This window comes from Sus scrofa, chromosome 4, assembly GCF_054392235.1.
Source record: "Sus scrofa isolate SSC_HxYL_T2T_F1_AM1 chromosome 4, Sscrofa_HxYL_maternal_Yorkshire_Landrace_v2.0, whole genome shotgun sequence".
NCBI lineage: Eukaryota > Metazoa > Chordata > Mammalia > Artiodactyla > Suidae > Sus > Sus scrofa.
This window is the reverse complement of record NC_139386.1, coordinates 456,399-484,334: the sequence shown is the minus strand read 5'-3', so window position 1 is coordinate 484,334 and position 27,936 is coordinate 456,399. Positions and strand designations below refer to the sequence as shown.

The following is a 27,936-nucleotide window of genomic DNA, read 5'->3' as shown; positions in this document are numbered from 1 at the left end:
CGGCAGTGACCGATGGCCTGCTCGGCCGAGGCACTGGCTGTGGCTCCAGCACCAGCACCTGCGTCCTCCGTCTGTGCACCGCCGGGTCCTGGCCCAACACTAGGCCGTCGGGGACCGCCAGGGGGCGCTGCTCAGCCGCGGACGCAGGTGCGCTCGGGGCGTGGCCTTCCGTCCGGCCCGCCCCCTGGGGGCGGCGTGCGCGTGCGCACCGCGCCCTCTCCCGCAGGGACTGCTGGGTGGCGGCGCGAGGCTGCGGCGAGAGGAGCGGCACGGAGCGGCGCGTCGGCCCCGGAGATGTGGAGACCTGTGAGCACCCCCGCGCTCCCGGTGCCCTCCCGCGGCCCCGCGAGCCGCCTGTCCCGGGCCCTCGGGCCCCTAAACCCTCCCCGCCCCCAGAGATCCTCCCCCGCCCGGCGGGAACCTCAGGGCTCTAGAAGGCGCCCTTCAGCTCCAGGTGCTCTGCCCCCCAGACCCCCTGACCAGCCCCAGCCCCCGGTGCGCAGAGGCCAGAACCACTTAGGAGGCCCCGCACTGATTGCCTCCCCAGCGCCTCCAAGGTCCCCTCTGCTCCTTCCAGGCTCTCTGCGAGGACGCTGGTCTCAGGACAGCCCTCGAAGCCCGCTTCCTCCGATCCCCCCTCCCCTCCCCAGAGACCCTTTCCCCCCCGCGGCGAAGTTGACACTTGTCCGAATCCCAGCCTGGGGGCCCTCGCCTTTCCTTTTACCTGCTCCCTTGAGAAGCCTAACCCGGTCACCAGCCCGCCCCAGATCATCCCGAGCTGACAGCTGCTCCTGCTTCCGAGGAGGGGGGGGGGGCTCCTCTCTCAGCCCTTTCCCTGCTTTGCCTGCCCCGCCCCGGGCTGCCCTCCCAACTCGCGCTTCCTTTGATCCTGACGACGCAGTTGGCAATCCAGGGTTTTTCCTTGTTGGGTGCCTTTCAAACCCGCGTTATCATCACTCACGCAGGTCTTACCCACTGCTTCCCCCAGAATCTAGCCCCATAGAGACAGAGGGGGGCTCATCAGCCTTTTCAACTTGGAACTTTCCAGAAGCCTTGTATTTTCCTAATAATCCTCGCCTTGCAGGTGTAGGTATTTATACAAATTTCCATTAACTCTTGTGGCTTTCGGTGAACAGCTCCGTGCTGTTTTATGGGCTGAGACTCAGGCAGAGAGACACCAGAGCTGGTCTGTTACAGGGTATAGAGCTGCTTCCCACGTGCAACCACTTAATCCTCCAGACAGCCCTAGGGAGTGGGCGGGCAGGTTTTGGTTGTGATTAGGAGAGGCTCCTGACCGGTGAGTGGCGTAGGGCCCAGTCGGCTTGAGCCCTCACTGGTGCTGAGAGGGGCGCAGGCCCTTGGCGAAGAAAAGGCCAGGGCCTTCATTTCATCTTCGCCACCTCTCTGGGCTCCAACTGCCGCCTCCCTCTCTTCCTGAGTATGAGAAGATTTCTGTGTTTTGGTTTCCTCTCCGGCACAGGCTGTTGACCTGCCATGGAACTGCCCAGGTTCCTGTCACCTCCTTGTGCTTCTCTGTCAGGCCTCAACTTGAGACTCAGCAGCTGCTCGTTACTGCTGGGGGCTGGCTTATCTGCAGTGACCTTTCCTCTTCCTTCTAACCCACTGTGTCTAATCTGCAGGGTGTGGAAAAACCGACAGCTCAGCTTGTGCCTAAACACGAGTGCAGGTGCTCATGATTCTGCGTTAAAGCACACACAGCGTCTTTAGCTTCGTAGTTTCTGTGTGATGCTGCGCAAGCTCTTTGCTGCTTGATGGGTTGTAGCTGAGTTCCAGGTGAGCGCTCTCTTTCTGCGCATGGGCCGGGCACTCACTAAGCCGGAGAGGCCGGGTGGAGGATGCCCGTTTCGTCTTGCCCAGACTGGGAGGCTTCGTTGGTGAGGGGTGCTGGGACAGCAGACGTTAACCTGGGCTGACCCAGGAGGCCATGCGCGTGACCCTGTGGGAAGGCGCTGGGCGCCAGAGGGTGTCCTGGGACCCCGCGCGCTCTCTCTGCCTGCTTCCTGCCACGCTCTGGCACCCAGGCTCTGGGTATGGTTTGGGTCTTATGTGATGTGGTGGAAACGCCCCTGAGTTAGTTCCAGGAAGGTCTGGCTGCAGACTTGGCCCCACATTTATAGCCACGTGACCTCATAGGCATGGGGGATGTCTCCTGCGTGACGGGGATATTTGGGGAATTACTAGGCATCCTGAATTGGAATGGGCCAGGTACTGGTGTGGGTCCCTGGGCCCCTGTGGGGCTCTGGGGTCTTCAGCCAGAGGCCTCATCCCTGGCGTCCATCTGGGGCCAGACTGGCGCTGTCTCTTGCCCGCCTGTTGCTCAGCAGCACCGTCACCGGGGTCATGTGGGTTTGGTTCGTTCTCTGCTTAGCCACTGTCTCTTTCAGTTCAGCGCGCGTCGATGGGGGCTCTGCTTTATCTGGGGGAGCACTGGGCTGGTAGAGGCACAGAGATGCCTGAGAGGTGGGCCCTGCGGGGAGAAGGACGGCACACTCACAGCCACATTCCTGTCTGATAAGGACAGCGGGCAGCATACAGAGGCGGGGGTGGGGGAAGGCCTAGGCAGAAAGCAGTCGGGAGAGGGGCCCGGCCAGGCTCTGCCAGAGGCTGTTTGTCACGGAGAGCGGAGGGCGAGCGGGGAGTCAGTTCTGGGAGTGAGGAGGTGCGGCCAGAGCTCCTGCAGAGGCTCCTCTGGTAACTCCTCAGGCCGGCCAGGCATTGCCTTGCCCCCGCTGAGCCTGTGTGCACGCTACATCAGCCACGTGTTCAGAGGCTGGATTCTGGTCTCCAGCGTCCCAACCAGAGCCCCTGATGGTGGCGACCAGTGGTCAGGAGGCTGGGGGCGCAGCCAGGGCAGGCCTCGCACTTGAGAGTAGATACCTCAGATTTCACAGTCTCCTATGGAGGAACTGTATGTATTAATAAGAAAATGATGTTTGTTTGTTTTGTCTTTTTAGGGCCACACTTGTGGCATACGGAGGTTCCCAGGCTAGGGGTCCAGTTGGAGCTGTGGCCACCAGCCTACACCACAGCCATAGCGACCCGCATCTGTGACCTACACCATAGCTCATGGCAACACCGGATCCCTAACCCACCGAGTGGGGCCAGGGATCGAACCTGCATCCTCATGGGTGCTGGTCGGGTTCGTTAACTGTGAGCCACGACGGGAACTCTGAAAATGTTTAAACTCACTCGACAGTCGGGTGATTTCACTTTTGCTCAGCAGACCCTTCCTGCTAATGACTCTGGACAACATGCTCCATTCTGTGGTTGTTGGGACCCCACCGTGTGGGGGATTCACTGCCGAGGTCCAGCCCCAGCAGCCAGGGAGTGCCGAAGGAGAGGATGGGCTACAAACGGCGCGGAAAGAATTGGAGCCAACTCCTCAGCTGCATGCTGCAGATGACCCAATTTATTAAATGAAAAGCATCAGTTTTTATACCTTATCACAATCAGGTTCCGTGTAAGATTTGACATTAACATTTGATTTAAAGCCCTTTTGTTCCCGCCACCCGAGATACAAAAAAAAAGGTTAGTTAAAACATGTTCCTTTCAACTTTAGATTTTCCTTCAAGATTACAAAGTTCCACACTGTATTTTTCTCAAAAGGTCAACAACAGTAGCTATTCTATTCTATATTAAGAACAAAGCTTTAATAAGTAATAAACTATGATACCTAACATTCTTTAACTAAAGGTGTATGTACTTAACAAAACGCATGAAAGCCTTGGGCGCATGGCATTCTTAAAACTACGGTTTATTTGGCGCCAGCAAGCTAAGCATTTAACCTATTGTGCTGATTTACGTAAGTTTCAAACCACCAATTTCAATAGAAAGGAGTATTATACCCAAAAATTAACAAATGCCCCCACAAGGGATAAAAGTTACAGGTGACACTGTTATTTGATAAAAAATGTATCTATTATAGAAAATAGCAATTTATAGGCCAAACAACATTTTTCCCAGCCCCAAACTTCTTTTTAAGTAAAGGGACTGAAATCATAAGTTTCCCCTGTATACTCTCACAAAATAGGTGCCATAAATTGTTACTCCAAAACAAAGGCTTTTTCCATTACATTGTTTAAATAACTTCACTCTGTTTGGTTCAAGTGTTTTACGTACCCAGGGCAAATCTTTAGCAGTAAGAAAGCTGTGAATCAAAGATAGAAAAAGAAGGATAAACACAGAAAAATAGATTAACATATTTTTTAGGGGATATCATTTTTATTTTCCTGGAGCCGATGTCTTTCAAGGGATTGCTCTGCAATCCTCTTTCTTTCTTCAGCTTGTCTGTAGCTCTGCTAACCAGACAAGCCTCATGCAGGTGCCGACTGTGGCTTTGCTTTCTTTACTGGAGCAGCCTTATGGCTCCCGACAATTCACCGCGAGCCAGTGTGAGAATAGAAAGGGTGCCCCGGGAAGCAGTTTGACCAAGTTCCACTCCCAGGTTTGCCACACATTTCTGCTGTGGCCTCTGACAGAACCCCGTAGAAATGCCTCCCTTTTGGGAATTCTTTTCTCTTTTTCTTTTTAGGGCTGCACTTGCGGCATAGGGGCTAGGGGTTCCCAGGCTAGGGGTCGAATCCAGAGCTACAGCTGCTGGCATACACCACAGCCACAGCCACACAGGATCCAAGCCACGTCTGTGACCTACACTGCAGCTTGCAGCAATACCAGATCCTTAACCCACTGAGCGGGACCAGGGATCGAACCTGCATCCTCATGGATGCTAGTTGGGTTCATTACTGCTGAGCCACAATGGGAGGTTCCTTGCGGGTTCCCGTCGTGGCTCCGTGGGTTAAGGATCCAGCGTTGTTACTGCTGTGGCTTAGGTTGCTGCCATGGAGCAGGTTCAGTCCCTGGCCCAGGGCCTTGCATGTGCTGCAGGTGCACACCAAAAACGAACAAAAGAAGAATCGCCCTCCTGTTTTTGCGCTCCTGTTAGGGGCCAGGCCTTGAGTGAGGGACTTTGTTTCCACCGTCTTTCCCCTTTCTAGCCTGGCAAGGTGCTCACAGGCGAGTGTCCGAAGGGGAGTCGGAGGAGGGCAGACCAGGCCCACCTTGCTGCAGCGCAGGGCTTGGCACGCCGTGGGTTCTGTCCTGCTCTACGGCACCCGAGGTGCAAGTTAGGTACCATCTCCATGTTCTCTGCTGTTCCACTGGGGTCACCAGCAGACCTAAGGGGCCACTGAGTGGCTGGTGCCAGCTGGGGCCACACACACTTCCTTGGGTGCATCCTTACCGTGTGCCCTCTGAGTCTCCCTAATGGACCCTGTCCTTCTCCAGGTGGCAGGGCTTAGGGGACCAGCCCCCTCTCGGGCACCTGGGTGATGCGAGTTCCGCCTAATCTTGGGGCATTTGTGCCTGAGCTCTGACGTGTGACAGTTCCTGCCAGCCCTCACTTCAGGGCTGGCACCTGCAGCCTCTGAACCAGGAGGCCCTTTGCCTGGCTCCTCCAGGTCAGTGGCATGTTGGCGAGAATAACTCGTGGATCTTTGCTTTCTTCCGAATGTTAATGTCTCAGAATAATCATTACCAATCAGCTCTGGCCGCTTTCCCTCTCTGTCTCAGTGGGACTTGGCAGCGAGCCCCACTTCGCTGGCAGCCACCCCGGTTAGCTGGGCCTTCTTCACATCTGTGTGTCACCTGTCCCTGAGCTTTTCTTACGTTGGTCCCTGGCTCATGGTAGTTTGATTTATCATTTTTCAACTTTGATGGTGCAAAAGTGATACACCTTCAGGAGAATGCTTTGAATTCTGGACTGTGGTCTTTTCCCGGACCAGTGATACGGGATAGATGCCCTCCTGGGGTGCTGGGCAGTGGCCGCGGCTGCCATCAACCCACCGTCACAGCCGACATACTGACCGCCGTCCTGTGTCCACTCTCAGTTCCCACGAGGTAGTTCACACTTTGGTGTAAAGCAGGCTCTGTGTTCGATGGCTTTGCCCACCTGTGGGCTAATGCGGGTGCTCTGAGCACATCTGCGGAAGGCCGGGCTGAGCTGTGGTGTTTGGTAGGTTTCGCATATTAAATGCATTTTCAACTTAACGAAACTTTCAACTTACACTGGGTTTATCAAAGTCGAGGAAGGTCTGTAGTCTCTTTTCTGGGCCAAACAAACCCTTTTTTCCTCCTGAGAAAGCAGTGGGAAGCTGGCAATCTTGTGAAAAGTTGAGTTCAGCCGAGCAAATGTGCACTCCTTCCTGTTTGGTACAGTGAAGAGGAGGGCTTGGGAAAGCCTGGCGGCTCCTTGACCCCAGGCCACCTCAGCACGACCCCTGCCTGCCCTGCACCCCAGGCTGGGTGCTGCTCCAGGGCTTGGCAGATGTCAGCCTGCTTAGCTGCGCGTTAGCAGTGCAGTGGTCCCCGCCGTGTAGACCGGGCGTCCGAGACACCACGCCAGCTGGCTGGTGAGTACTGGAGCCCGGCCTCCAGCTCCAGCCCCAGAAGTCTGGGTGCAGAGGCTGTCCTGGATATCTCAGCCTCGGCTCTGCTGGAGGCTCTGGGTGGGGCCGTGCAGTGTCTGGTGTTGAGCTGTGTCTCTGGCTTCTGCCCTCTCAATGCCAGGCAGTGACAACTAAGACCATCTCTAAACAGTGCCAGGCGTCTTGGGCACATAACTGCACCAGGTGAGGGCCCTACCCCAGGAGCTCCTCATCTTCCAAATACCTCCGTCCTGGCTGGAGGGCATGGCAGGTGGCCTGTACCTCGGGTCCTTAAAGCCTGTGAACACAGGGACGGGCTGACAGCAGGGCACCAGAGTCAGTTCTCCAGATGCCACCACCTTGGGCCCCCGCTGTCCAGCCCTAGGTGTTTCTTTTCTTTCTTTTTTTTTTTTTTTTTAAATGGCTGCACCCTTGGCACATGGAAGTTCCCAGGTGAGGGTTCTAATTGGAGCTGCAGCTGCCGGCCTGCACCACAGCTCATGGCAATGCCAGATCCTTGACCCACTGAGCGAGGCCAGGGATCACACCTGCTACCTCATGGTTCCTAGTTGGGTTCGTTTCTGTTGTGCCACGACGGGAACTCCCGCCCTAGGTGTTTCTGTTTCTATTGGAAAATATACTTCTTGTTGTCATTGAACCATTTGAAAGTAAGTCCCAGACATTTTGACGTATAATCTGTGCAAACACCCCCAAGACAGGATGCCTTGCCCCACTTGTGGTACACCAGGCCACTGGGTCCTGGCCTGGGACTCCCCGCCAGCAGCACCCTGTGCCCTGAAGAAAACAGCAGTGGGCTCAGAGTGGGGGGAGGCTGGGGCAGGAGCAGGAGTGGGGCCTCCAGGGATGGGGCGGGAGGGTTCTGGCTGTGGTCTTTGGTCGCACATGGCTCCTAGGGGCAGGGCGTGTTCGGTGGGTGTGTGCACATGGCTCCTAGGGGCAGGGCGTGTTCGGTGGGTGTGTGGTCAAGGATGTGGACCCAGGTGAGGGGTCTGGAGACCTCGCAGAGAGCAGGTGGGCCAGACAGCCCTGGCGGGATGGCATCTGGGGGCAGCGGGCTGGCCTAGCCTCCCCACACCTGTCATCACACCCTGGTCTCTGGAGGCGGGAGGCCCTAGGCTTCCCCTCCTGCTGTGCCCACCCGGCACAGACGTGCCATGCTGCCCTTTTGTGCAGAAAGGGGAGCTCTGTGTCCCTGACCTGCCCGCTGCTGGCACTCAGTGCCCTTCTGCCTGTGGCTGCCTGTGTCGCCACACGGGCTCTCCTTGAGGACCTGCACGTGCTGTGTGTGGCCTTGCTGCACAGAGCTTCCTGTCAGCCCCTCTTCTTCTCTTGGGACAGCGGGTCACGGACCTTTTCCTTTCACTTTTGTGTTGTTTTGATCCTTGGAATTGTCTTCAGGGCTGTGCGCTTTGGCCAGAAAATGCTGGAAGGTCAGTTCCGTGTTTGGCCCAGTGTTTGTAGCACTAGCGTTAACGTCTGTGCTGGGGTTGCTTTGCACGGTCTCTTTTTAGCCAAGAAATGGAGCCTTTACCGTTGAGGAACTCGTGGTGGAGGGTTCAAGTAAGATCGGGCGGCCTCGGCGACACCGAGTGTCGGTCGGCGGGGTGCTGGACAGGGCAGCGCCGCGTGCGCGCTCCCCGCTCCTTTGCTCGCGCCCCGGCGCCGCCTCCCTCCTCCAGGTCTCCACCCTGGGCTGGGCTCTCGGCAGCCGGCAGCCGGAGTTTCTTGTGCCCTCATCTGCTTTCAGAACGACCACCTCCAGCAGGCCCTGGGCCTTCTCCCTGAGCCCTCAGTTAGGGATTCTTGACCTCCCGGGGCCTTTGATCTCTGCAGCGGGACAGTGAGGGTCTCAGGGGCCGAGGGCCCGTCCAGGTGGGCCCTACGAGGGTGTTGACTGCACATTGCCTTTCCTTCTCTCACGTGATGCCTTGACCTCAGCCTTGCTTGGTGTGTGTCGAATCGGAGCTACCGCTGCTGGCCTACACCGCAGCCGCAGCCAACACAGGATCTGAGCCGCATCTGCGACCTACACCACAGCCACAGCAACGCTGGATCCTTAACCCGCTGAGCGAGGCCAGGCATCAAACCCACGTCCTCATGGACGCCAGGAAGGGAACTCCCTCAGCCTTGCTTTCAACCCACGGATTGTCTGTTCCTGAGTCAGACATGCACAGGCCCCAGGAAGTTGTGACGCTTAGTGACGCTTTTGGGGGTGGGGGGTCATGTCCGCACCGCTGACCCCGTGCCGTCTGCTCACTCCACAGTCCCAACTCTGCCACGTGCACTCGGCCTTGCTCCAGGGCAGGCTGAAGCCCTGGCCCTCCCCTGCCACCTTCTTCAGGAGACACCTCAGAGTCCCGCCTGCCAAGTGGTGAGTTCCCGCCAGAGCACATGCCCCTCACCTGGCAGGGGTGACCACTCTTGTGAGTCTTGAGGCTGCGCCTTCTCTGGGTCCTGGCCTGGGACTGGTGTTCCGGGCTGGGACTCCCTGCCGGCAGTGCCCTGTGCTTTGCTGCCAACAGCAATGGGCTCAGAGTGGGGGAGGCCGGGGTCACGTAGTGAGGCCAAAGCTTTGCAAGGATGCGGGTGGAAGGGTTCGAGGCCTGAGGCCAGTGGGCAGATGACGTGGGAGTGAGTGGAGTGGCTCCAGAGGCAGACGCAGGCCTGGCAGGGCAGCAGGAAGAGGCAGGCATGTGACTGGGTGCAGGGCTCCTGCTGGCTTCTTGTCTTTTTTGGGGGGGCCACACCCGCGGCATATGGAAGTTACCAGGCTAGGGATTGAATCAGAGCTATAGCTGCTGGCCTACACCACAGCCACAGCCACGCCAGACCCCAGCCAGTCTGCGACCTGCACCACAGCTCATGGCAACGCCAGATCTTTAACCCACTACGGGAGGCCAGGGATTGAACTGCGTCCTCATGGATGCCAGTCAGGTTTGTGTCCGCTCAGCCATGACACAATCTGGGCTTTTTCGTCCTGACATTGTGGTCTGGTCGGGCCATCAGCAAGGTGGACTGTGGCTGTCCCTCTGTGCAGTGTAGGCCCTGGTCCCGTGAGGTCACAGCCTTGCCCTCGAGCTACTTCCTGGGTAGCTGAGGACCTGTTCCCTGAATCCACTGGCCCCTTGGAGCCTGGACTCGGGGGGTCTGTGGGCCTCAGGCTGGGTGACTCGGGCCTGGTTGGCGGAGAGCGCTGTGGTGACCACGCAGGCGTCTGGCATTCCTGCTGCCTGCCTGGACCCTGGTGCAGCTGCGGGGGCTGTGGGTGGGCCGGGGGAGCAGACAGGAAGTAACCGGCCGTGTGCCTGTCACCCTCCAGGTCCTTGAGACCCCAGCCCCTGTGGAGGAAGGCGCTGTCCGTCACGGCGGTGGGGGCGCCCCTGCTTCTTGGGGTGCGGTATTTCACAGCCGAGCCGCAGGAGAGGAGGAGGATGCGGCTCGTGGTGGATGGTGTGGGCCGTTTCGGCAGGTAGGGCGTGGCGGGGCGTGGTGGCTTTCTCCCTGCCCAGTCCCATCCGTGGGCACGAGGGGCTCAAGCTGGGCCGGGAGGGGCCGCAGGGCTCTGCCGGACCTGTCGAGGCTGCCCCCAGTTGTCTTTGCGCTGCCCGGTGGGCCAGCCGGGCTCCGCGGGGCCCACCCCGATCTGTGGCGGGTGCACTGGTGCCTCCCCCCACATTGGGTCCCTCCCCCGAACGTGGCTTCCAGGGGAGTTTGGGGCTCAGCGTGGAGGACTCACCCTCCACTCCCAGTGGACTGGACCAGACTGCTCATTAGCGCCCAGGCTCCCTTAAGCTGAAGGCTCTCCTCGTCCTCGGGCGGCGCTCGGGCAGGGCTGTCTTCCCGCTGCAGCACCTTGGGCAGGCGTTCCTGCTCCCGGCAGGTCCCGAGTGCCCACCGCCCAGGGTTCTGAGGGCCAGCTCCTGACCTGAGTGAAGCCGGCCAACCCGAACCCCCCTGGGCCGTGCCGAGCACCGGGGGCTCACATGAGACCTTGGCTGAGCAGCCGCCGGGGCGCCCGGCCCGGTTTCTCAGGGCAGTGCCAGTTGCCAAGGGTGTGGGGCATTGGATTCATTGGGCTTTAGCCCAGGGGCGCCGTCAGGAGGCAGGTGGCCGGATGCTTTACTGCCTCCCACCTTGAGGAGCAGGCAGTGGCAGCGTCGCGCGGCTCCCAGGGCCGTCACTGGATGGGCTGGCCTGGAGCTCCTGGTTGCCCTTGCACGTGGTTCTGGGCAGTCGCCTCTGTGTCCCGCAGGGCCTCCCAGTCTCCACAAGGCGGAGCCTGGAGGGGGCTCGCCTGTGAACACCTGTGCGAGGCCACTGCAGGGGAGGGGGACCGTCCCCGTGCAGCCTGGCTCTGACCCCTCAGCAGGTCTGGGCTGTCTCTCCTTGTGCCTCATGCAGGCTGCTGCGTCCCAGGGCTGGGGACCCCAGTGGCAGGCCCGGCGGGCCTGCCCCTCCTCCTCCTCCCTTCTGCCCAGTGTTTTCACAGCCTGCTCTGCCATGCTGAGCGGCATTTGATGGGAAGGAACTAGAACTGTAATTTTCCCAGCAGTCTGCACCATCTTGTCAACTCTAAGTCCTAACAGCTGCCAGGACAGGCAGCCCTGACGGCAGCCCTGGCTGGGCGCGAGGTGACCTGGGGACCTGCAGTGTGTCCTGGGTGATGGGCAGCGTGCATGCGGGAGCCCAAAGAAGGAGCGCGGGCAGGGCTGAATCAGGACCCCCCCCACCAGGGAGTTGGGGGTGTCGGGCTGTGGGGGGCGGAAGCCGGGCCGCCCGAAGTACCCAGGCTCGGGGCCTGGGTGGTGGATGGTGGTGCCAGGCTGCTGGTGTCTTCAGTTGTTGTTGTTTCTTTCCTGGTCGCCCTGGGCCAGGGATCAGACCTAAGCTGCAGCTGTGGCCACGCCAGACCCTTAAGCCACCGCCCTGCCGGACCGGGGATTGAACCTGTGTCCCAAGACACTGTCAGGTGCCGCTGATCCTGTTGCGCTGGAGTGGGAACTCCAAGGCCCTGGTTTCTTTTTTTTTTTTTTTTTTTTGTCTTTTGTCTTTGTTGTTGTTGTTGTTGTTGTTGTTATTGTGGCCCTGGTTTCTAACCCCACTGCTCGTTTAATTTTAACTTTTAAAAATCCTGTGGTGGGTTTTTTTGTTTTTTTGGTTTTGGGGTTTTTTTTTGACACAATTTCTTTCTTTCTTTCTTTTTTTTTTTTTGCTATTTCTTGGGCCGTTTCCGCGGCATATGGAGATTCCCAGGCTAGGGGTCGAATTGGAGCCGTAGCCACCAGTCTACGCCAGAGCCACAGCAACGCGGGATCCGAGTCGCGTCTGCAACCTACACCACAGCTCACGGCAACGCCGGATCGTTAACCCACTGAGCAAGGGCAGGGACCGAACCCGCAACCTCATGGTTCCTAGTCGGATTCGTTAACCACTGTGCTACGACGGGAACTCCTTTTGACACAATTTCAAATGTCCAAAGAATTTGGGCTAATAATATAAAAGACCTTTTTTGGGAAACATTTACAAGTAAGTTGTCAACATGCCCTGGTATCCCCGAGACCTTGGGTTCCCCCACAAGGACACTCCTCCACAACCAACCAGGAAACGGGGGCGTCGTGCCCGCCCCCCAGACTCCGTTCCTGTGCTGCCAGGCGCCCCGGTCCCAGCTTTCCTCACAGGATCCTGTGTCTCATGTCCGACCTGGAACAGCCCGTCAGCGTTCCCGGCTCAGGGCTAAGCTCGGGTCGGGCAGGGTCCCCAGGCCCCGTGTCTGCCCAGGGCACCTGATGCCAGCAGCAGGCTGTGGCGTCCCCGTGGGTTCCCTCACGTCAGACCCCTGGCTACAAGCTGGGGGGCCACAGACTCCCTCAGTTGTGTTGTTTTTTTCTCCTTTGGGCCACCCCTCGGCATACGGAGTTCTGGGCTGGGATAGAGCTGAGCCTCGCCTGCAGCCTGAGCTGCAGCTCTGGCAACATGGGGTCCTTTAACTCGCTGGGCTGGGCTGGGCTGGAGCCTGTGTCCAGGTGCTGCTGAGAGGCCTCCGATCCCACCGCACCCCAGCGGGGGCCCCCGGACGCCCTCCGTTTTGACAGTTCCCTGGACGACTCGGGAAAGTCCTGTACGAACGATCATGGCGGTGCCGTGGCGAAAAAAGGCCAGTCAGAGAAGCGAAAGGAAGCGGTGCACAGGGTGAAGTCTGGGAGTGTCCCCTCCTGGGAGCGTCCACGGGGCTCTTCAGACACATGCCTGCCTGTCGTCCTCTGTGCCAGTACACAGGGGTCCCCCAAGCTCTGGTGTCCGGAGTTACTGTTGGCACTCCTGTCTGTCAGCCTGGTCATTTTCTGTTTTTGGCTTTTTGTCTTTTTAGGGCTGCACCCACAGCATGTGGCGGTTCCCAGGCTAGGGGTCGAATCGGAGCTGTAGCCGCCGGCCTATGCCAGAGCCACAGCCACAAGGGATCTGAGCCACGTCTGCGACCTACACCACAGCTCACGGCAACGCCGGATCCTTAAGCCACTGAGCGAGGCCAGGGATCAAACCCACAACCTCATGGTTCCTAGTCAGATTCATTAATCACTGAGCCACGACAGGAACTCCTGTGGGCCTGGTTAATTGACTCACTGGCCACTTCGCTCCGCCCCCAAACCCTAATTCCCTGGTCATCCTTGGTGGCCAGCAGAGCCTCTCGTTGGCACAAACTGTCAGGCTGTTGATGAGTCTGACACTGCCGTCACCTAGGAAATCCCGGGGGTTCAGAGGCGACCTCCCGGGAGCTGGTGGTATTAACTTTTTCCCGTGTGACGACCTTGACATGCTTGGGGGCAGAGATGCTCTAATATTGCACAACAGGGTTGGCAAACCCTGGCACTGCGCCAAACACAAGGGTCAAAGATGGCACTGGCCCTTTTGTGGAAAAAAAAGAAATAGAACTCCTTGGAGTGGCAGCCACCCCTGCCAATCCTGCCTGTGGCTTTTGTCCTGATGCATCGGAGACTGGGTGGCCCAGGGGTCCAGAGTGTTTCCTGTCTTACCTTTTAGGAAAAGCTTTGCTGACGCTGCCCAGGGTTTGCCTGATGGTGCTCCTGGTTTAGACTGTGTCGGACGGGCTCCAGCGCCTGCTCTCCTGTGCTCTGACACTGCTGCCCATCACCCCTCTGCTGCTGGCTTAGCGCCCGCTTAGGGTGGGGTTAGGGTTGGCCCTTGACTGAATGGAGCCCCTCCCTAAAAAAAAGGTTCCAGCAGGAGTTCCCGCAGTGGCACAATACAATGGGCAACATCTTGGTAGCACTGGGATGCAGGTTTGAGGCCCAGCCCCGGCACAGTGGGCTAAGGATCTGGCATTGCCACAGCGGCGGTTTGGTCTGATGCAAAGTTCAAACATACAGCACAGGTGCTGAACCTACATTTTACCATTAACACCGCTGAACCTTTTTTTTGCCTTTTAGGGCCACACCCGAGGCACATGGAGGTTCCCAGGCTAGGGGTCGAATCAGAGCTGCAGCTGCCAGCCTACACCACAGCCACAGCCACACCAGATCCGAGCTGAGCCACGCCTGTGACCTACACCACACTCACGGCAACGCCGGATCCTTGACCCACTGAGCGAGGACCGAACCTGAGTCCTCGTGCATACTAGTTGGGTTCTTTACCACAGAGCCACAGCAGGCGCTCCCTCCAAGCCCTTTCCATGTGTTTTGAACACTTCTCACACCCTGCTCAGGGACAGCCCGAGGGTCTGGGGTCTGTGACACTGGAGGCCTCTCCAGATCCAGGGCCACCTTGTCCATGGCCTGGGGCGCCGTCCCAGCCTCCCCTCGGGCGCCTGGGTCAGGAGTGCGGGGGCGGGGCCAGGGCACAGCCTGTGCGGGCTGCCAGCTCTTGGGTGGATTTTCTTGTGTAGCAAGTGTGAGCAAAGAATGAAACAGAACAAGCCTCGCCGTTAGGCTCACCTGCCCCGTGCGCGCCCGATGTGTCCCCATGTCCCTGTGTTCAGGGACTGAGGGTGGCATGGATGCCGGCTGAGTCTGCCCTGCTGGCAACGCCGTCCCCGAGCCCGGTGCCCCTGCCAGGCGCCCACAGGGCTGAGGGCAGCCTTTGCCGCCAGGTCTCTGCGAGTCGGCCTGCAGATCTCCCTGGACTACTGGTGGTGCACGCACGTCGTCCTGCGCGGGGTGGAGGAGGTTTGTCCCTCTGGCCGGGCCTCCCTGCCTGTGCAGCCTGCGGGGGTGGGGGCTGGGGAGGTGCCCGCCCACCCCCCACCCCTTCCCTCTACACCTGTGGTCAGAACAGCCCGAGGTACTTGGAGGTGATGTCTGCGTGTCACCAGCGGGCGGCGGACGCCCTAGTGGCGGGGGCCATCAGCAATGGGGGCCTCTACGTGAAGCTGGGCCAGGGGCTGTGCTCCTTCAACCACCTGCTGCCCCCCGAGTACATCAGGACGCTGCGCGTGCTGGAGGACAGGGCGCTCACGCGTGGCATCCAGGAGGCAAGCCCGGCTCCGGGGACAGAGGCCGGGAGGTGGGGGCCCGGCCGCGGCCCCCTCACCACTCTTAGGACCCGCCCCTGCAGGTGGATGAGCTGTTCCTGGAAGACTTCCAGGCCCCGCCCCGCGAGCTCTTCCGGGACTTCGACTACCAGCCCATCGCGGCGGCAAGCCTGGCCCAGGTGCACCGCGCTAGACTGCACGACGGCACGGAGGTGGCTGTGAAGGTACAAGGGGTGCGGGCGCCTCTGGGGGCGCCGGGGCCTGCTGGCCGGTCCTCCCTGCAGCCTCCCTGTGCAGGTGCAGTACATCGACCTGCGGGACCGCTTCGAGGGGGACATCCACACCCTGGAGCTCCTGCTCCAGCTCGTGGAGCTCATGCACCCCAGCTTCGGCTTCAGCTGGGTCCTCCAGGTAACTCGGGGGTCCCGCGGGGGCGGTTGGGGGCTGGCGCCCACCCCAAACCCTCAAGTGCTTGTGTGCGGCCTCCAGGACCTCAAGGGGACCCTGGCCCAGGAGCTGGACTTTGAGAACGAGGGGCGCAACGCCGAGCGCTGTGCCCGGGAGCTGCGGCACTTCCGCTACGTCGTGGTGCCCCGCGTGCACTGGGACACGTCCAGCAAGGTGAGGTGAGCTGGGCCCCTCCCGGCTGGGGCTGCGCGGGCCCACCAAGCTCAGGCCCCTGTGCTCCCGCAGCGCGTGCTGACCGCCGACTTCTACGAGGGCTGCAAGGTCAACGACGTGGAAGCCATCAAGACCATGGGGTTGGCGGTGCGGGATGTGAGTGCCACGTGCGCGGGGCGTCGGGGGCGGGCGGGCGGGGGTGCACCCAGGGGTGACAGCGCCACTGCCTGTCTTCCACAGATAGCGGAGAAGCTGATCCAGGCTTTTGCCGAGCAGATATTTTATACCGGCTTCATCCACTCTGACCCCCACCCTGGCAACGGTAGGAACAGCCCCTCGGGGCTGGGGGTCAGGGGTCAGGGTCAGGGCGGGGTGACGGGAGCTGACACACCATGTCCTAGTTCTGGTGCGGAGAGGCCCGGACGGGAAGGCCCAGCTGGTGCTGCTGGACCACGGGCTCTACCAGTTTCTGGATGCAAAGTAAGCTGGGGCCCTGCGGGCTGGGCGGGCACCCCCCGGCCGGCCTTTCCTGCCCCGGCTCATGGCTGGGTTGTCCCCAGGGACCGGTCGGCCCTGTGCCAGCTGTGGCGGGCCATCATTCTGAGGGACGAGGCCGCCATGAAGACACACGCGGCTGCGCTCGGGGTGCAAGGTGAGGCCGGGGGGTGGGTGCGCGGCGCGGCAGGCACGCAGCCCGGGCTCAGGCCCCCCCAGACTACCTCCTGTTCTCCGAGGTGCTCATGCAGCGGCCCGTGCGTCTGGGGCAGCTGTGGCGCTCGAACCTCCTGAGCCGTGAGGAGGCCGCCTACATGCGGGACATGGCGAGGGAGCACTTCGAGGAGGTCATGGCGGTGCTCAAGGCCCTGCCGCGGCCCATGCTGCTCGTGCTGCGCAACGTCAACACCGTGCGCGCCATCAACACCGCCCTGGGCGCCCCCGTGGACCGCTACTTCCTCATGGCCAAGAGGTGGGGCGGGGCCGGGGGCAGGGGGCGGGGCGGGGCCGGGGCAGGGGGCGGGGCAGGGGGCGGGGCGGGGCCGGGAAGGCGTCTGACCGGGTCTCTGGGCAGCGCGGTCCGGGGCTGGAGCCGCCTGGCAGGCACAGGGCGCCAGGACGCCTACGGTGCCCGCCTCTTGCGCCACGTCCGAGTCGTCTGGGAGACCTTCAAGTTTGAGGTAGCTCTAAGGTGAGCCGGCGCAGAGGGGGCTGGCAGGCGGGAGGCGGCCTCCACGCCCCACTAACCTGCGACCCCCTGACCACCCCCCCCAGGCTGGAGACCCTGTCGATGCAGCTCACCGCCCTCCTGGTTCGAGTGCTGGTCCACCTGGGCCTCCTGCCCGAGGCCCAGGGCCTGTACGAGTACCTGGAGACCTAGGCCACCCCAGGCAGGAGCCCACAGCTGGCAGGGCCAGCAGCACGGATGCCCAAGACCTGGGGGTGCTCTGGGCCCCACAATGACCACACGCTCTTCTCAAAGCAAACTCGTGTTCTTGCTCGTGTTTTATACAAAAGGGGTAGGGAGGTGGCAGCATCCAGGGCTCTAGAAGTGGGCAGTGACTCGGTCCGTCTCTAGCAGGTCATCCAGGATCTGCGGGGGGAGGGGGTGGTAAGGGGGCAGCGGGCGCAGACGGGGCGGTGCGGTGCGGGGGGGGGGGGGGGGCAGGCGCTCACAATGTCAGGCGTGGTGCCGATCTTTTTGGCCAGCTCGCCGCGCTCCATGGTGCTCAGGTACAGGTAGCGGTTGAGCAGCTCTCCGTCCAGGACGTTGCGCACAGCGTTCTGCAGGACGCGCCGGTCCACATGCAGCATCCTGGCGCGGGGGCGGGGGCGGGCACATAGGCAGTAAGGCATCAGGACAGACGTGCGGGGCGCGGGGGCGCAGGGCTGACACTCACCGGAAGGCACGGGGGTTGAGGCCAGCGTGGTGGGGCAGCATGGTGGTCAGCGCGTTCTGCAGCATCAGCAGCCGCCGGTAGGTCTTCTCCTGCATGGGCAGCAGGAGCCCGATGCCGCCGTCCAGGGTGGCTGGGTGTGGGGGGACACTGTGTGAGCCGACGCTCTGCCCCACGCCGGCACACGCACCCCGCACCCCGGCCCAGCGCTCACCGAACCATGTGATGTGCTTATTCTCCCACACGACCGACTTCTTGCTGGGCCCGTCTGTGGCCCCACGGCACGGGGTCCTCCAGAAGGTGTTCACGTGGGCGCCCACGTGGAAGTCCGCCCGACGCAGCAGCCGCATGCCCCCGAAGCTCTCCTTGGCTGGCCAGAGGGACCTCAGGTCACCACCTGCTGTACCCAGCCCTCCCGGCAGAGGGTGGGGCACACTCACCTTCCGGCAGGTACATGTACACCATGAGATTGCGGTCACGGTCGGACACTGCGGAGCAGAGCCAGCGTCAGCCCAGCCGCCCCTGAGGTCTCGGGCCCCGGGGCCCCTGGCCCCCGTGCTCACCCAGGAAGCCCAGCTGGGCATTGTCCACCATGAAGTCCACGCTGTACACTTCCAGGGGCTTGGCGTCCTGAGGACGGGGAGGGAGGGGCGTCAGGGGCGGCCCGGGGCCGGCGGCCCCTCACCCGGCGGCCCGCCCAGGGTACCCGCGACACGAGGCTCAGCGTCTTGCTCTCCTCCTGGTAGCGCAGCAGAGAGATGCTCTTCATGACGTCGGCGGCCAGGATGAAGTTCTTGACGCTGATCATCTGGTGGATGTAGAGCTGCGTGTCGATGAAGGCCATGCCCGTCAGCTCGCTGGCCCGCAGGCTCCACAGGAAGATCTGGGGGTGGGGGGAGGGGGGGCCGTGACCCGCAGGCTCCACGGGAAGATCTGGGAGGGAGGGGGGCGGGGCGGGGCTGGGGTGCACCTTCTGGCCGATGGCCGACACCAGGTGGCCGTTGCAGTGGCACAGGGCCGTCACAGGCCCCTTCTGCTCCTTCTCGTACAGGACCTTGAACTTGTTCTTGGTCAGGGGCTGGCCGGGCTCCGGCACCACCTCGATCACGTCCATGATCAGGATCTGTGGGGAGAGGGGGTGGGTGAGACCCAGGGACTCGCTCAGGGGCTTCGGGCCCTGCCCCGCCCCCACGTTGGCCACTCACCCGCCCACGACAGGTGACCTCCTCCCCCTGCATGAGGCAGGTCCCGGCCGCCACGTAGCCTTTGAGGCCCGACACGGTCTCCTCGCTGCGCAGCGAGACGGTCTTCATGCAGGTCACGTGCTCCCACTCCTCCAGCTCGATCCTGCACCAGGCCGGGTCAGCAGCCGCCGGCCCCGGGCCGCCACCGGCCCCGGGCCGCCACCAGCCCACCCCAGGGCCCGGCCTCACCTGGCGTTGGGGATGGCCTCCCAGCTGACGGGCGAGATGAGCTGGATGGAGAAGGCCTCCTGCTGAGGGTGGATGTACCGGTCATCTGCGGGGACAGAAGGGGTCAGGGAGGGGTGGCCCTGAGCACGGGCCCCGCCTGGGGCGCCACGCACCTCGGTCGATGGTCTCGAACTCCTTCTCCTCGCCCGTCATGCGTGGGATCCGTGTGCACGGCGTGTTGGTGCTGGTGGCCACAGCATACACCTGGGGGGGGGGGTGCAGGGTGTCACATGTTAGAGGCCAGGCCCAAAGGCCCCCAGGGTCCCTGGGGTGGGTGGGGGCAGACCTTGGACTCCACGTGGTAGGCGACGTAGTGGGCGGTGCAGCGCAGCGGGATCTTCCTGACGGGCCACGGGGCGTCGTAGGACAGGTAGGCAGGCAAGACGCTGATCCTCAGCTCGCCCTGGGTGCGGGTGGGGGGAAGGATGAGCCCAGGTCCCCAGGGGCTTCTTGGGACCAGCCCTCAGCCCCGCAGGAACAGGGCCAGGCCGCTGCTGTCCTGGGCTTTCGTGGGCTCCCTGTCCCTTCTCCCAGGCTCTCCCAGGTCTGGTGATCTGCGCCAGGCTTAGGATGCCAGACGCTGCAGGCAAAGGGTAGACCCCACACACCAGGTCCTGCACAAAACGGGGCCCCAAGCCACTCTCTTCCACCCCAGTCCCACATGTGCCAGTACCTACAAGACACCTGCCTCGTCACCATCACTGGGTCCCCAGCAGAACAGCAGCTGGACCCTGGCCACCCAGACGGGTGTCCTCGTGGGCTACGGCCTCCACTCCCGACTGCCCCGCCCTCCAAACCTTTCCAGCACCAAGCCCCACACCATCTCCTTGACCTTGGCGCCCACCACCCTCTGGACACCCCCAACCCTCCATTCCAGGGTACCCCATCCCCAGGGGGCCTGGCACTGGTCATCCCGGGCAGCATGGCTAGTGCCAGGGTGAGCCAGGCTGAGCCGCCTGGGGCCGCCCTACCTGTCTGTTGAAGTACAGGAAGCCACGGGGGCAGTTGACATTGTGGAAGGGCGCAAAGGAGTCGATGGGGCCGTCGATGCCCATTGGGTGCAGCCGCAGGGCCCCCCGGCCGGTCACCAGGAGCCAGTGGGGCGAGGGGCCACAGATGAAAACCTGGGGACAGGCACCATGAGGCCCCCACCGGGCAAGGCCCCATCTGTCCCTCCCCGGTCCCCACCACAGAGCCACGGCCATAAGTGTGCCTGGGTTCCCACAGAGCCACAGCCCACCACCAAAGCATCCATGTGTCTTCAGGCCCCTGTAGAGCCACAGGCCACCTCGGAGCAGCCAGAAATGTCGGCAAGCCCCCCTGGAGCCGCAGCCTACCCCTGAGTAGCCGTAAATGTCCTCAAAGTAGCGGAACCGTGCCACCCGGCCTCGGGCCCCGACCCCCTCCTCGGAGCCGCCACCTTCTGTCTTCTTCTTGGACGGCTTTGGCTTTTTCTCTCGGAAGTTGATGTTGTGGGGGACCTGGCGGGGGGGCGGGGTTTGCCGCTGCCGTGAGGGCCAGGTGCCCCTCAAGCCATCCTGCGCCTGCCCCCCACACCCCAGGCACGCCCTGGCCACCGCACCTTCTTGAAGCGCACTTTGAGGTTGCCCTGGCCGAGCTGCGAGTCGTGGGGGAAGGCCTCGTAAATGAGCAGCTCCTGGTCCACATGCACCTGGGGACGCAGGGACGTCAGGGGGTGGGGGGTGGGGGCCCGGGGCCCGGGGGCCCGGGGGCGGGCAGGGCCATACGCACCAGCAAGTAGGGCCTGCGCTGGCGGCTCCCCAGCGCCACCAGCAGCACCTCCTTCACGAGGGGCAGCTCGCCCTGGCGCGTGGCCTCCTCCTTGCGGGCCTCGCCCTGTGTGGTGGGCTGGCCAAAGGAGCTGTCCACCAGGACCCGCTGCCCCACCGGGAAGTTCTTCACCAGGAACACCAGCCGCCAGTCGGGAAGCTGGTAGATCTGTGGGGGCAGTGGCAGCTCGTTGGTGGGGGGGGCGCAGAGGCAGGGCCCGGGGCAGCGGCGGGCGGGGGGGGCAGGGGCCGTACCTCCATGGTCCCGTTCTCCCGCACCAGCAGGCACCAGTGTGTGGGCTCGGCCCGGAAGGGCGCAGGGTCCCGGTCGGCAGGGGGCTGGCTGCTCCGGCGGGCCTCCTCCTTGCTGGGGCTGAAGAGGGAGCCCGAGTCCCCGTACAGCATCTCCTCCTCGTCATCCACCGTGGGGCTGGGGCGGGGGAGACGGCTGTCACAGGCCGCCTGGCCCAAGTCGCCTGCTGGAGGCCCGGCCCAGCCTGCCCAGCCCCCACACACCTGGTCTCCGAGCCCTGGCCCTCCGCCTCCGAGCCGCTGCGGCCCCCCAGCTCGTCGCGGGCCCCCCCCAGGCGGCTCTCGGTGGTGAACATGCCGCTGACGTCCCGGTACACGCAGAGCGCGATCACCTTGGACTGCTGCGGGGGGGAGGGGGACGGGGCTCAGTGGGGGCGGCCGCGGGGGCGGGCGGGGGGGGGGGGGAACGGCAGGCCCTGGGACAGAGGAGGGAGTCTACATGGTGCAGCGGCGGCTTGTGCAGCGCCAGGCGGTGGTGGCGGCCCCCATAGGAGTCGCTCTTGAGCAGGAACATGGTGACGTGGCCCTCGGCGCTCATGATGACCACGTAGGGGTCGGCGACCGCGCACTGCACGATGGGGGAGCCCAGGTCCACGGGGATGAAGTGCAGCTGGTTCACTGTAGACACGGGGTGGTCGGTCAGCCCAGGGTGGGCAGCACGGCCAACACGGCCCCGTCCTGCCCGCCAGCCTAGCTCACCTCCTTCCAACAGGCGGATGCCGAGCGGCGACACCTGGACAATGTAGCGATTGTCCCCGATGTTGCCGGCAAAGACCGTGGGGCCCTGCGTGGCGAAGCCGCTGGTGTCCAGCTCCATGATCTCCTGGCCCGTCTGTAGGATCTGCGGGCGATGGCGAGTGAGGGGCTCCCCTCAGTGGGCGCCCCCCGCCCCAGGCCGCCGGGCAGACCCCAGGCCTCACCATGGTGGAGTCTTCCCGGCTCAGAATGAGGAAGCCGTGCCTCCGCCCATCGTCATCTGCCTCTGGGGCGCTGGGCTCCGGCTCTGCGCCTTCCCCCTTGGGGGCCTCCTCCTGTGAAGGCAGAGGGGGCGCAGGAGTCCCACAGCCCAGCCAGGGTGCCCAGCCAGGGTGCCACCCTGACGGCAGAGCCCGGTCTGGTAGCGGATGGCACCAGGTCACCCCAACCTGGGCACCCCACCTGCTCCTTGCGCACAGGGGCGATGACCGTCCACATGTCATAGCAGCCGGGAAGCTCGAAGGTCGTTACCACCTGGGGCCGGATGCTCTTCTGGAAGGGCAGATGGGTGTGAGCCCCCGCAGGCGCCCCCCCGCCCCCACCCTGCAGCACCGACGGTGCCCCCCTCCCCCCCCCCGCACACCTGCAGGACCGACAGCGCCCCATTCTTCCCGTAGCCAGAGCACACGACGATCTCCAGGTCTGGCTCAGGACTGTTCTGAAACTGCACGGGGTGGGGGGTGAGGATGGGGCCCCCCCTGCTGCCCCCCGTCCCCCCTGCTCCCCCTGCAGGCACCTCTTCAGAGAGGAAGGCAGGCTCGCCCATGGCAGCGTTGGCACAGGGTCCGATGTTGAGGATGCTGTCACACACCTGCGGGCGCCACAGCGGTCAGGGGGCAGGCTGGCCAGTGTGGGGGACCCCTCCGCACCCGAGCTCACCTCAAAGGAGTAGGTGGCCAGCTGCGTGCCAGACTGGGCCTCGCTGCCGTACACTTCGATCTCGTCCACCTCATCCTGCGGCACCGACTTGCCCCCTACAGCACCAGGGAGTGCCCATCGGGGCCGCAGTGGCTCGGCTGGGCCCTCCCCCAAGCCCCGCCCCAACCGGCCCCCACCCGACGGGCCCCCGACAGGTCCTCACCTGACCAGCCCCCGCTGGCGTCCACGCGCTTCTTCTTCGAGGGCGGCTCTTCCTGGGAGGCACGAGGGGCAGTGAGCGGCCCGAGGCTGCGCAGGAAGGCGGCGTCCCCAGGGGCCCCACACCCACCTTGTCAGCAGCCTCTCGGACGGCGCCGGCTGGGGGCTCCTGCAGCTTTTCTGTGTATTTGAGGAGCAGGGAGTTGCCCAAGCGAGAGCCAAGAAACAGGTACCCGGGCTCCATGGTGACCATCTGAGGGCAGGAGGGTGGTGAGGGAGGGGCCAGGCCCAGAGCCGCCCTCCACCCCCCGCGCCCCTCCCAGACCCAACTCACGCTGGTGGTGAGGACACTGGCGGCAGCCTTGTCGAAGTGGAAGGCCCGGACGCTGCGCATGCCGTCCGTGATGAGGGTCAGCACGTAGCTGCGGGAGGGGACCCTGAGCCAGGGGCGGGAGGGGAGGGGAGGGAGGGGGGAGAGGGAGGGGAGGGAGGGAGGGAGGGGGAGGGGAGGGAGGGAGGGAGGGGGAGGGGTGGGAGGGGAGGGGAGGGAGGGGGGAGGGAGAGAGGGGAGAGGAGGGAGGAAAGGGGAGGGGAGGGGAGGGAGGGAGGGGGAGGGAGGGAGGGAGGGGGAGGGGTGGGAGGGAGGGGAGGGAGGGGGGAGGGAGAGAGGGGAGAGGAGGGAGGAAAGGGGAGGGGAGGGGAGGGAGGGAGGGGGAGGGAGAGGGGGAGGGGAGGGGAGGGAGGGGGAGAGGGAGGGGAGGGAGGGGGGAGGGGGAGGGGGAGGGGAGGGGAGGGAGGGGGAGAGGGAGGGGAGGGAGGGAGGGGGAGGGGAGGGGAGGGGAAAGAGGGAGGGGGGGACGGGATCCCCGAGGGGACTCACATCTCGCCGCCCTTGAGGGAGATGACCATCTTGTCGTAGGAGATGAAGGCGGCCTGGGCGCAGTCCAGGGTGATCCGCACGCCCTCCTGGGTGCCTGAGGGGGGTCGGCCTGCTCAGCAGCCCCCCGCCCCCGGCCCTCCCCACCCGCCCAGCCCTCGGCCCTCGGCCCTGCTCCCCTGACACTCACGCAGCGGGAAGGCAGTGGTGCCGGTGGTGAGGCTGTTGAGAGCCACGCCGTAGGGGGGGACGCTCTGGTTCAGGTACAGCAGGGAGTTGACGGCAAAGATCACCACCCCACCTGGAGGCCAACACGCTGGTGGGCGGGGCCCGGGCGCCCCCGCGGCGCCCCCGCCCCACCCCGGGCCGGCCCGCCTCACCTATGGGCTTGGGCACAGCCAGGGCCTGGGTGCAGTCGAAGGGCAGGCTGGTGAGGGACCAGATGACAGGGTGGACCTTCTGCGTGATGTTCAGGGAGATGGCCACGATGGAGCACGTGTCCTGCCGCACAGCCACGCGCCTGGGGCCACACCGCGGGTCAGAGGGGGACGGCCCCAGCTCCGCCCCTCCCGGGGAGGCCTCCCGGGCAGCCGGCCACTGAGGTCAGGGGGTCTCACCCCGGCCAGGTCTGGTTGGGCTCGAACAGGATGAGCAGGGTGGGCTCGTAGTAGCCGTGCAGGAACTGCAGGTCCACGATGTTGAGCAGCTTCTCGTCCAGGGCCCGCACGTCGATGATGTAGCTGGGCAGGAAGCTGGACCTCTGCCTGGGGGGGGGTGGGCTTCAGCGGGGGTGGGGGGACTGGGCACGGCCCCCCTCCACGGCCCCCGCACTCACCCTTCTCCCACGAGCCCCTCGTGCTCCTCGGCCAGGCTCTCCCGGCGGAAGGGCAGGACCACCAGCCGCGTGCCGTAGATGAGCATGGCCGCGCAGCGCCCGTCGGGGTCCACCCGCACCCGTGGCGTGTGCACGTTCTGCACGAAGCCGTCCTGGGGGCAGAGGGACATGAGGCTGGCCCGGGGCAGGTGCCCATGGCAGGCGGGGGGGCATGGCAGGGAGGCCTACCCTCAGCTCAGGCTCCTCAAAGTAGTGCAGGGACAGGGTCTTCAGGTCGTGGGTGCCCGGGTCGTACTCCACCACCGACAGCTGGCGGGGGGTGGCAGGTCAGAACCAAGGCCCCCCATGAGTGGTGGCCCGCCCAGCCTCCCGCACCCACTCCCACCTTGGCGTCCTTGAAGCTCAGGAGCAGGGCATCCCGCTTGGCGCCTGCCAGCTGCACGCTGGCCATGGACATGACGTTGCCGAAGAAGGAGAAGGAAGCCACCAGCTCCAGCTTTTCGCGGTGCTCCCGGTGGGCCTTCCCCTCTGGGGGAAAGCCAGTGGCTATAGGTCTGGGCCCCGCGCCCCCTCCCAGGCTCCCCCACCCACCCCGCTCGCTCACCTGTGCTCCTGTCATTCTTGGTCGGGGCCTGGAGGAGGGAGGGGGAGGGAGGGCAGTGAGGGGCCAAAGGGCTCCTGCTGGCCCACCTCCCTCAGAGACAACAGAGAAAGCCCGCCTGTGGCCGCCCTCCCCCAGGAGCCCCCCCCCCAAGATCCTCCCTGCAGTGAGGAGCAAGGGACCAGGCACGTCTGGGGACAGCCGTGCACATGAAGTCATGCTCACGCTTCAGGAAGCCCCCCATGGCTTCGCCAGTGGCCACCCTGACACTGGGACACTCAGGGTCAGAGGCTGGCCGCCCTTTATAAAAGTGGACCTGCAGCCTGAGCAGGGCCGCCACCGGCTCCCCAGGACGCATGACTGCCATGAAGAAGGAACCCCCTCTCTGCTGACCTGCAGGCCACCCCCCTGAGCCTTATCGGGGCACGATGCAGCATGACCCCAACACAGGGCCGGCCCCGGGCTGTGCCTCATGCTACCAGGCACCTTCCCCAGGGCAGGAGGCTGTGTCTCTAGGTAAGCCTGGTGACCATCCCACAACCAAGCTGTCATTCCGGAACACAAACTCAGTTCACCCAAGAACATCTATCACCACCGTTTACTCTGCCGTCAAAGTTAAGGGAAAGAGACAAATACCATATATATATCACTTACATCTGCCCTCTAATGTAGGGCACAAATGAGCCTGTCTACAGAACAGAAACAAAATCAAGACCTCGGAGAACAGCCTTGTGGTTGCCAAGGGGAAGGGGGAGGGAGTGGACGGACTGCGAGTCTGGGGTTGGTGGATACAAACTACTGCATTTGGAGTGGATAAGCAATGAGATCCTGCTGTGTAGCCCAGGGAACGCTAATCACTTGCGATGGAACATGATGGAGAATGGTGTGAGAAAAAGAGCATTTATATGTACATCTGGGCACTTCGCTGTACAGCAGAAATTCACAGGACATTTTAAACCAATTATCATAAAAAAATCTCTTAAAAATTGAGGAGAAAAATCATACATTGTTTTCAGTGGGTATAAAAAGCATTCGAGGAGTTCCCACTGTGGCGAGGTTCAATCCCCAGCCCGGCACAGCTGGTTAAGGATCCTACGTTGCTGCAGCTGCGGCTCAGGTCGCAACAACGGCTCAGATCGGATCCCTGGCCCGAGAAGTCCATATGTCACAGGGCAGCCAAAAAAGAAAAAGAAAAAAGAAAAAGAAAAAGCGTTCGAAAAAATTTAGATCCGTTCTTGACAGACGTTCTTACTGACCCAAGAGTACAACTCCCTTAGTCAAATGCATCCCTCCCCGTGCGGCGCCCTCCCCGATGGTGCGAGACGCCGGTCTGCCACCTTCTCAGAAGGCTAGGTTTCCAAGCAAAGTCCTTTTTCTTTGCCCCAACAATTCATGTCCGGATTCACTGGCCTGTCCTGCGGCGAGCAGAGTGAACTTGGATTCCACATCATGTTAGCACAGCAATACCTAGATTTTTTCAGTTTTTAAGGCTGCTCCTACAAGCATGTGAGAGTTCAGGGCCAGGACGGAATCCAAGCCACAGCTCTTCTTACTTACACCACAGCTACGGCAACACAGTCGCCTCTAACCCACTGTGCCAGGGAGGAGATCGAACCCACACCTCTGCAGTGACCCAAGCCCCTGTCCTCGATTCTGAACCCACTGTGCCACAGCAGGAACTCCAGCAGTACACACATTTAACACCAAAACAAACACGCATGTTCTGAGTTAGGGGCCCAGGAAGGCCAGCCTCCTTCGCGGTCTGCCCAATGCATCAGCCCCTACTCGGAACCCCCAGCACTCAGTGACTCCTCCCCACCTGTGGACAGCAACCCGGGCAGCAGGCCTTCCCACCCCAGCCCGACTTCACACACCATCGACACCCTCGACCGCTTTTGGCAAAGCACAGGAGTTCCTTCTGCCGGAAACATCCTCGCCAGCATCCCTGTGTCTGGCTCTTATCCCCCTTCAGAACAGATGAGAAGCTGCCTCCTGCAAGAAGGCCCATCGGACCAAACCTCACACCTCCAGCAACCAAAACACCCGTGTATTTCCTCTACCCATAGGCTCATCACATTTTACCGAACTCCTGCCAACAGCCTGTCCCCTCCCTAGACCCAGCCACGCTCCTTTTCCCCGACAACCTCCTACTCTGCCTAAAGGAGGCTCCTGTGATCAGTCAACTGGAAACACGCGGCCCTTCCTCCTCGCCTGCACCTTCTGCACTGCCTGCGGGTGCGTCTACACGTGTGCTCAATCAGTGCGTGTCCTCCCGCCCCGTTTTTGCAGGTTGTGTTCACCACTCTACCGTTACCACCACCCAGCACACAGCAGGTGTTCATATGACTTGCCGAAACAACAAGAGAGCAAATAAGTTGCCCAGGGCAGGCCGCCAAGCCCACCAGGAGGAGGGGGAGGCGGAGTAACGGAGCGGCGAAGAGAACCACCACCCAGGGGCCGTGGGGGACGGGCACCCTCGTCGCGCGGCTGCAGCGGGCGGGCCTACCTCGGCGTCGCGGTTCAGGCGGTACACGTACAGCTGCGAGGTCCCGGCCACCACGAGGTTGCGCTCGCTGTTGTTAAAGAAGTTGCAGTACATCGAGAACTCGAGGCCGGTGGGCGGGTGCGCCTGTTTGTACACGGCGTACATGGCGCCGAGCCCGGGCTGCACAGGCCGGAAGGCGACAGAAACTGCGGAGCCACCGCGCGCCCGCCGCCGCCGCCGCCGCCGCCGCCGCCGCCCGCCCGGCAGTT

At 62.8% G+C, this 27,936-nt stretch overlaps 2 protein-coding genes across 23 annotated transcripts; one reads left to right on the top strand and one right to left on the bottom strand.

The window, feature by feature from the left end:
• The first annotated feature begins 234 nt into the window (after positions 1 to 234).
• ADCK5 (aarF domain containing kinase 5) lies at positions 235 to 17,051 on the top strand. 22 transcript variants are annotated; one of them, XR_014843218.1, is made up of 15 exons: positions 235 to 306; positions 8,729 to 8,835; positions 9,784 to 9,933; positions 14,569 to 14,644; positions 14,754 to 14,949; positions 15,033 to 15,173; positions 15,247 to 15,360; positions 15,439 to 15,570; positions 15,643 to 15,726; positions 15,811 to 15,892; positions 15,972 to 16,050; positions 16,131 to 16,222; positions 16,317 to 16,537; positions 16,640 to 16,756; positions 16,840 to 17,051. XR_014843218.1 is itself a non-coding variant. In XM_005662813.4 (15 exons), the coding sequence occupies exons 3-15, from the start codon at positions 9,912 to 9,914 to the stop codon at positions 16,943 to 16,945; spliced, it is 1,494 nt and encodes a 497-aa protein (XP_005662870.1). In that variant the 5' UTR covers positions 235 to 306; positions 8,729 to 8,835; positions 9,784 to 9,911; the 3' UTR covers positions 16,946 to 17,051. The 22 variants fall into 22 exon arrangements, 9 of the variants coding, with proteins under 9 accessions (XP_005662870.1, XP_005662869.1, XP_084877583.1 ...); XR_014843214.1 differs by having other exon boundaries at positions 14,749 to 14,949; XR_014843216.1 differs by having other exon boundaries at positions 14,749 to 14,949; positions 15,419 to 15,570.
• CPSF1 (cleavage and polyadenylation specific factor 1) lies at positions 17,042 to 27,936 on the bottom strand. Its single transcript, XM_021090408.2, has 37 exons — positions 27,689 to 27,936; positions 25,186 to 25,213; positions 24,967 to 25,109; positions 24,810 to 24,890; positions 24,582 to 24,733; positions 24,364 to 24,510; positions 24,127 to 24,266; positions 23,937 to 24,047; positions 23,750 to 23,843; positions 23,204 to 23,291; positions 23,000 to 23,122; positions 22,874 to 22,925; positions 22,672 to 22,766; positions 22,529 to 22,603; positions 22,376 to 22,456; positions 22,195 to 22,284; positions 21,957 to 22,067; positions 21,736 to 21,877; positions 21,476 to 21,654; positions 21,241 to 21,377; positions 20,980 to 21,154; positions 20,687 to 20,893; positions 20,517 to 20,606; positions 20,272 to 20,415; positions 19,906 to 20,058; positions 19,221 to 19,337; positions 19,048 to 19,138; positions 18,896 to 18,980; positions 18,668 to 18,809; positions 18,433 to 18,585; positions 18,169 to 18,345; positions 18,026 to 18,092; positions 17,903 to 17,950; positions 17,677 to 17,832; positions 17,466 to 17,595; positions 17,242 to 17,380; positions 17,042 to 17,158 (listed from the first exon to the last, which is right to left on the bottom strand). Exons 1-37 carry the CDS (start codon positions 27,830 to 27,832, stop codon positions 17,111 to 17,113), a joined length of 4,335 nt encoding a protein of 1,444 aa, XP_020946067.2. The 5' UTR covers positions 27,833 to 27,936; the 3' UTR covers positions 17,042 to 17,110.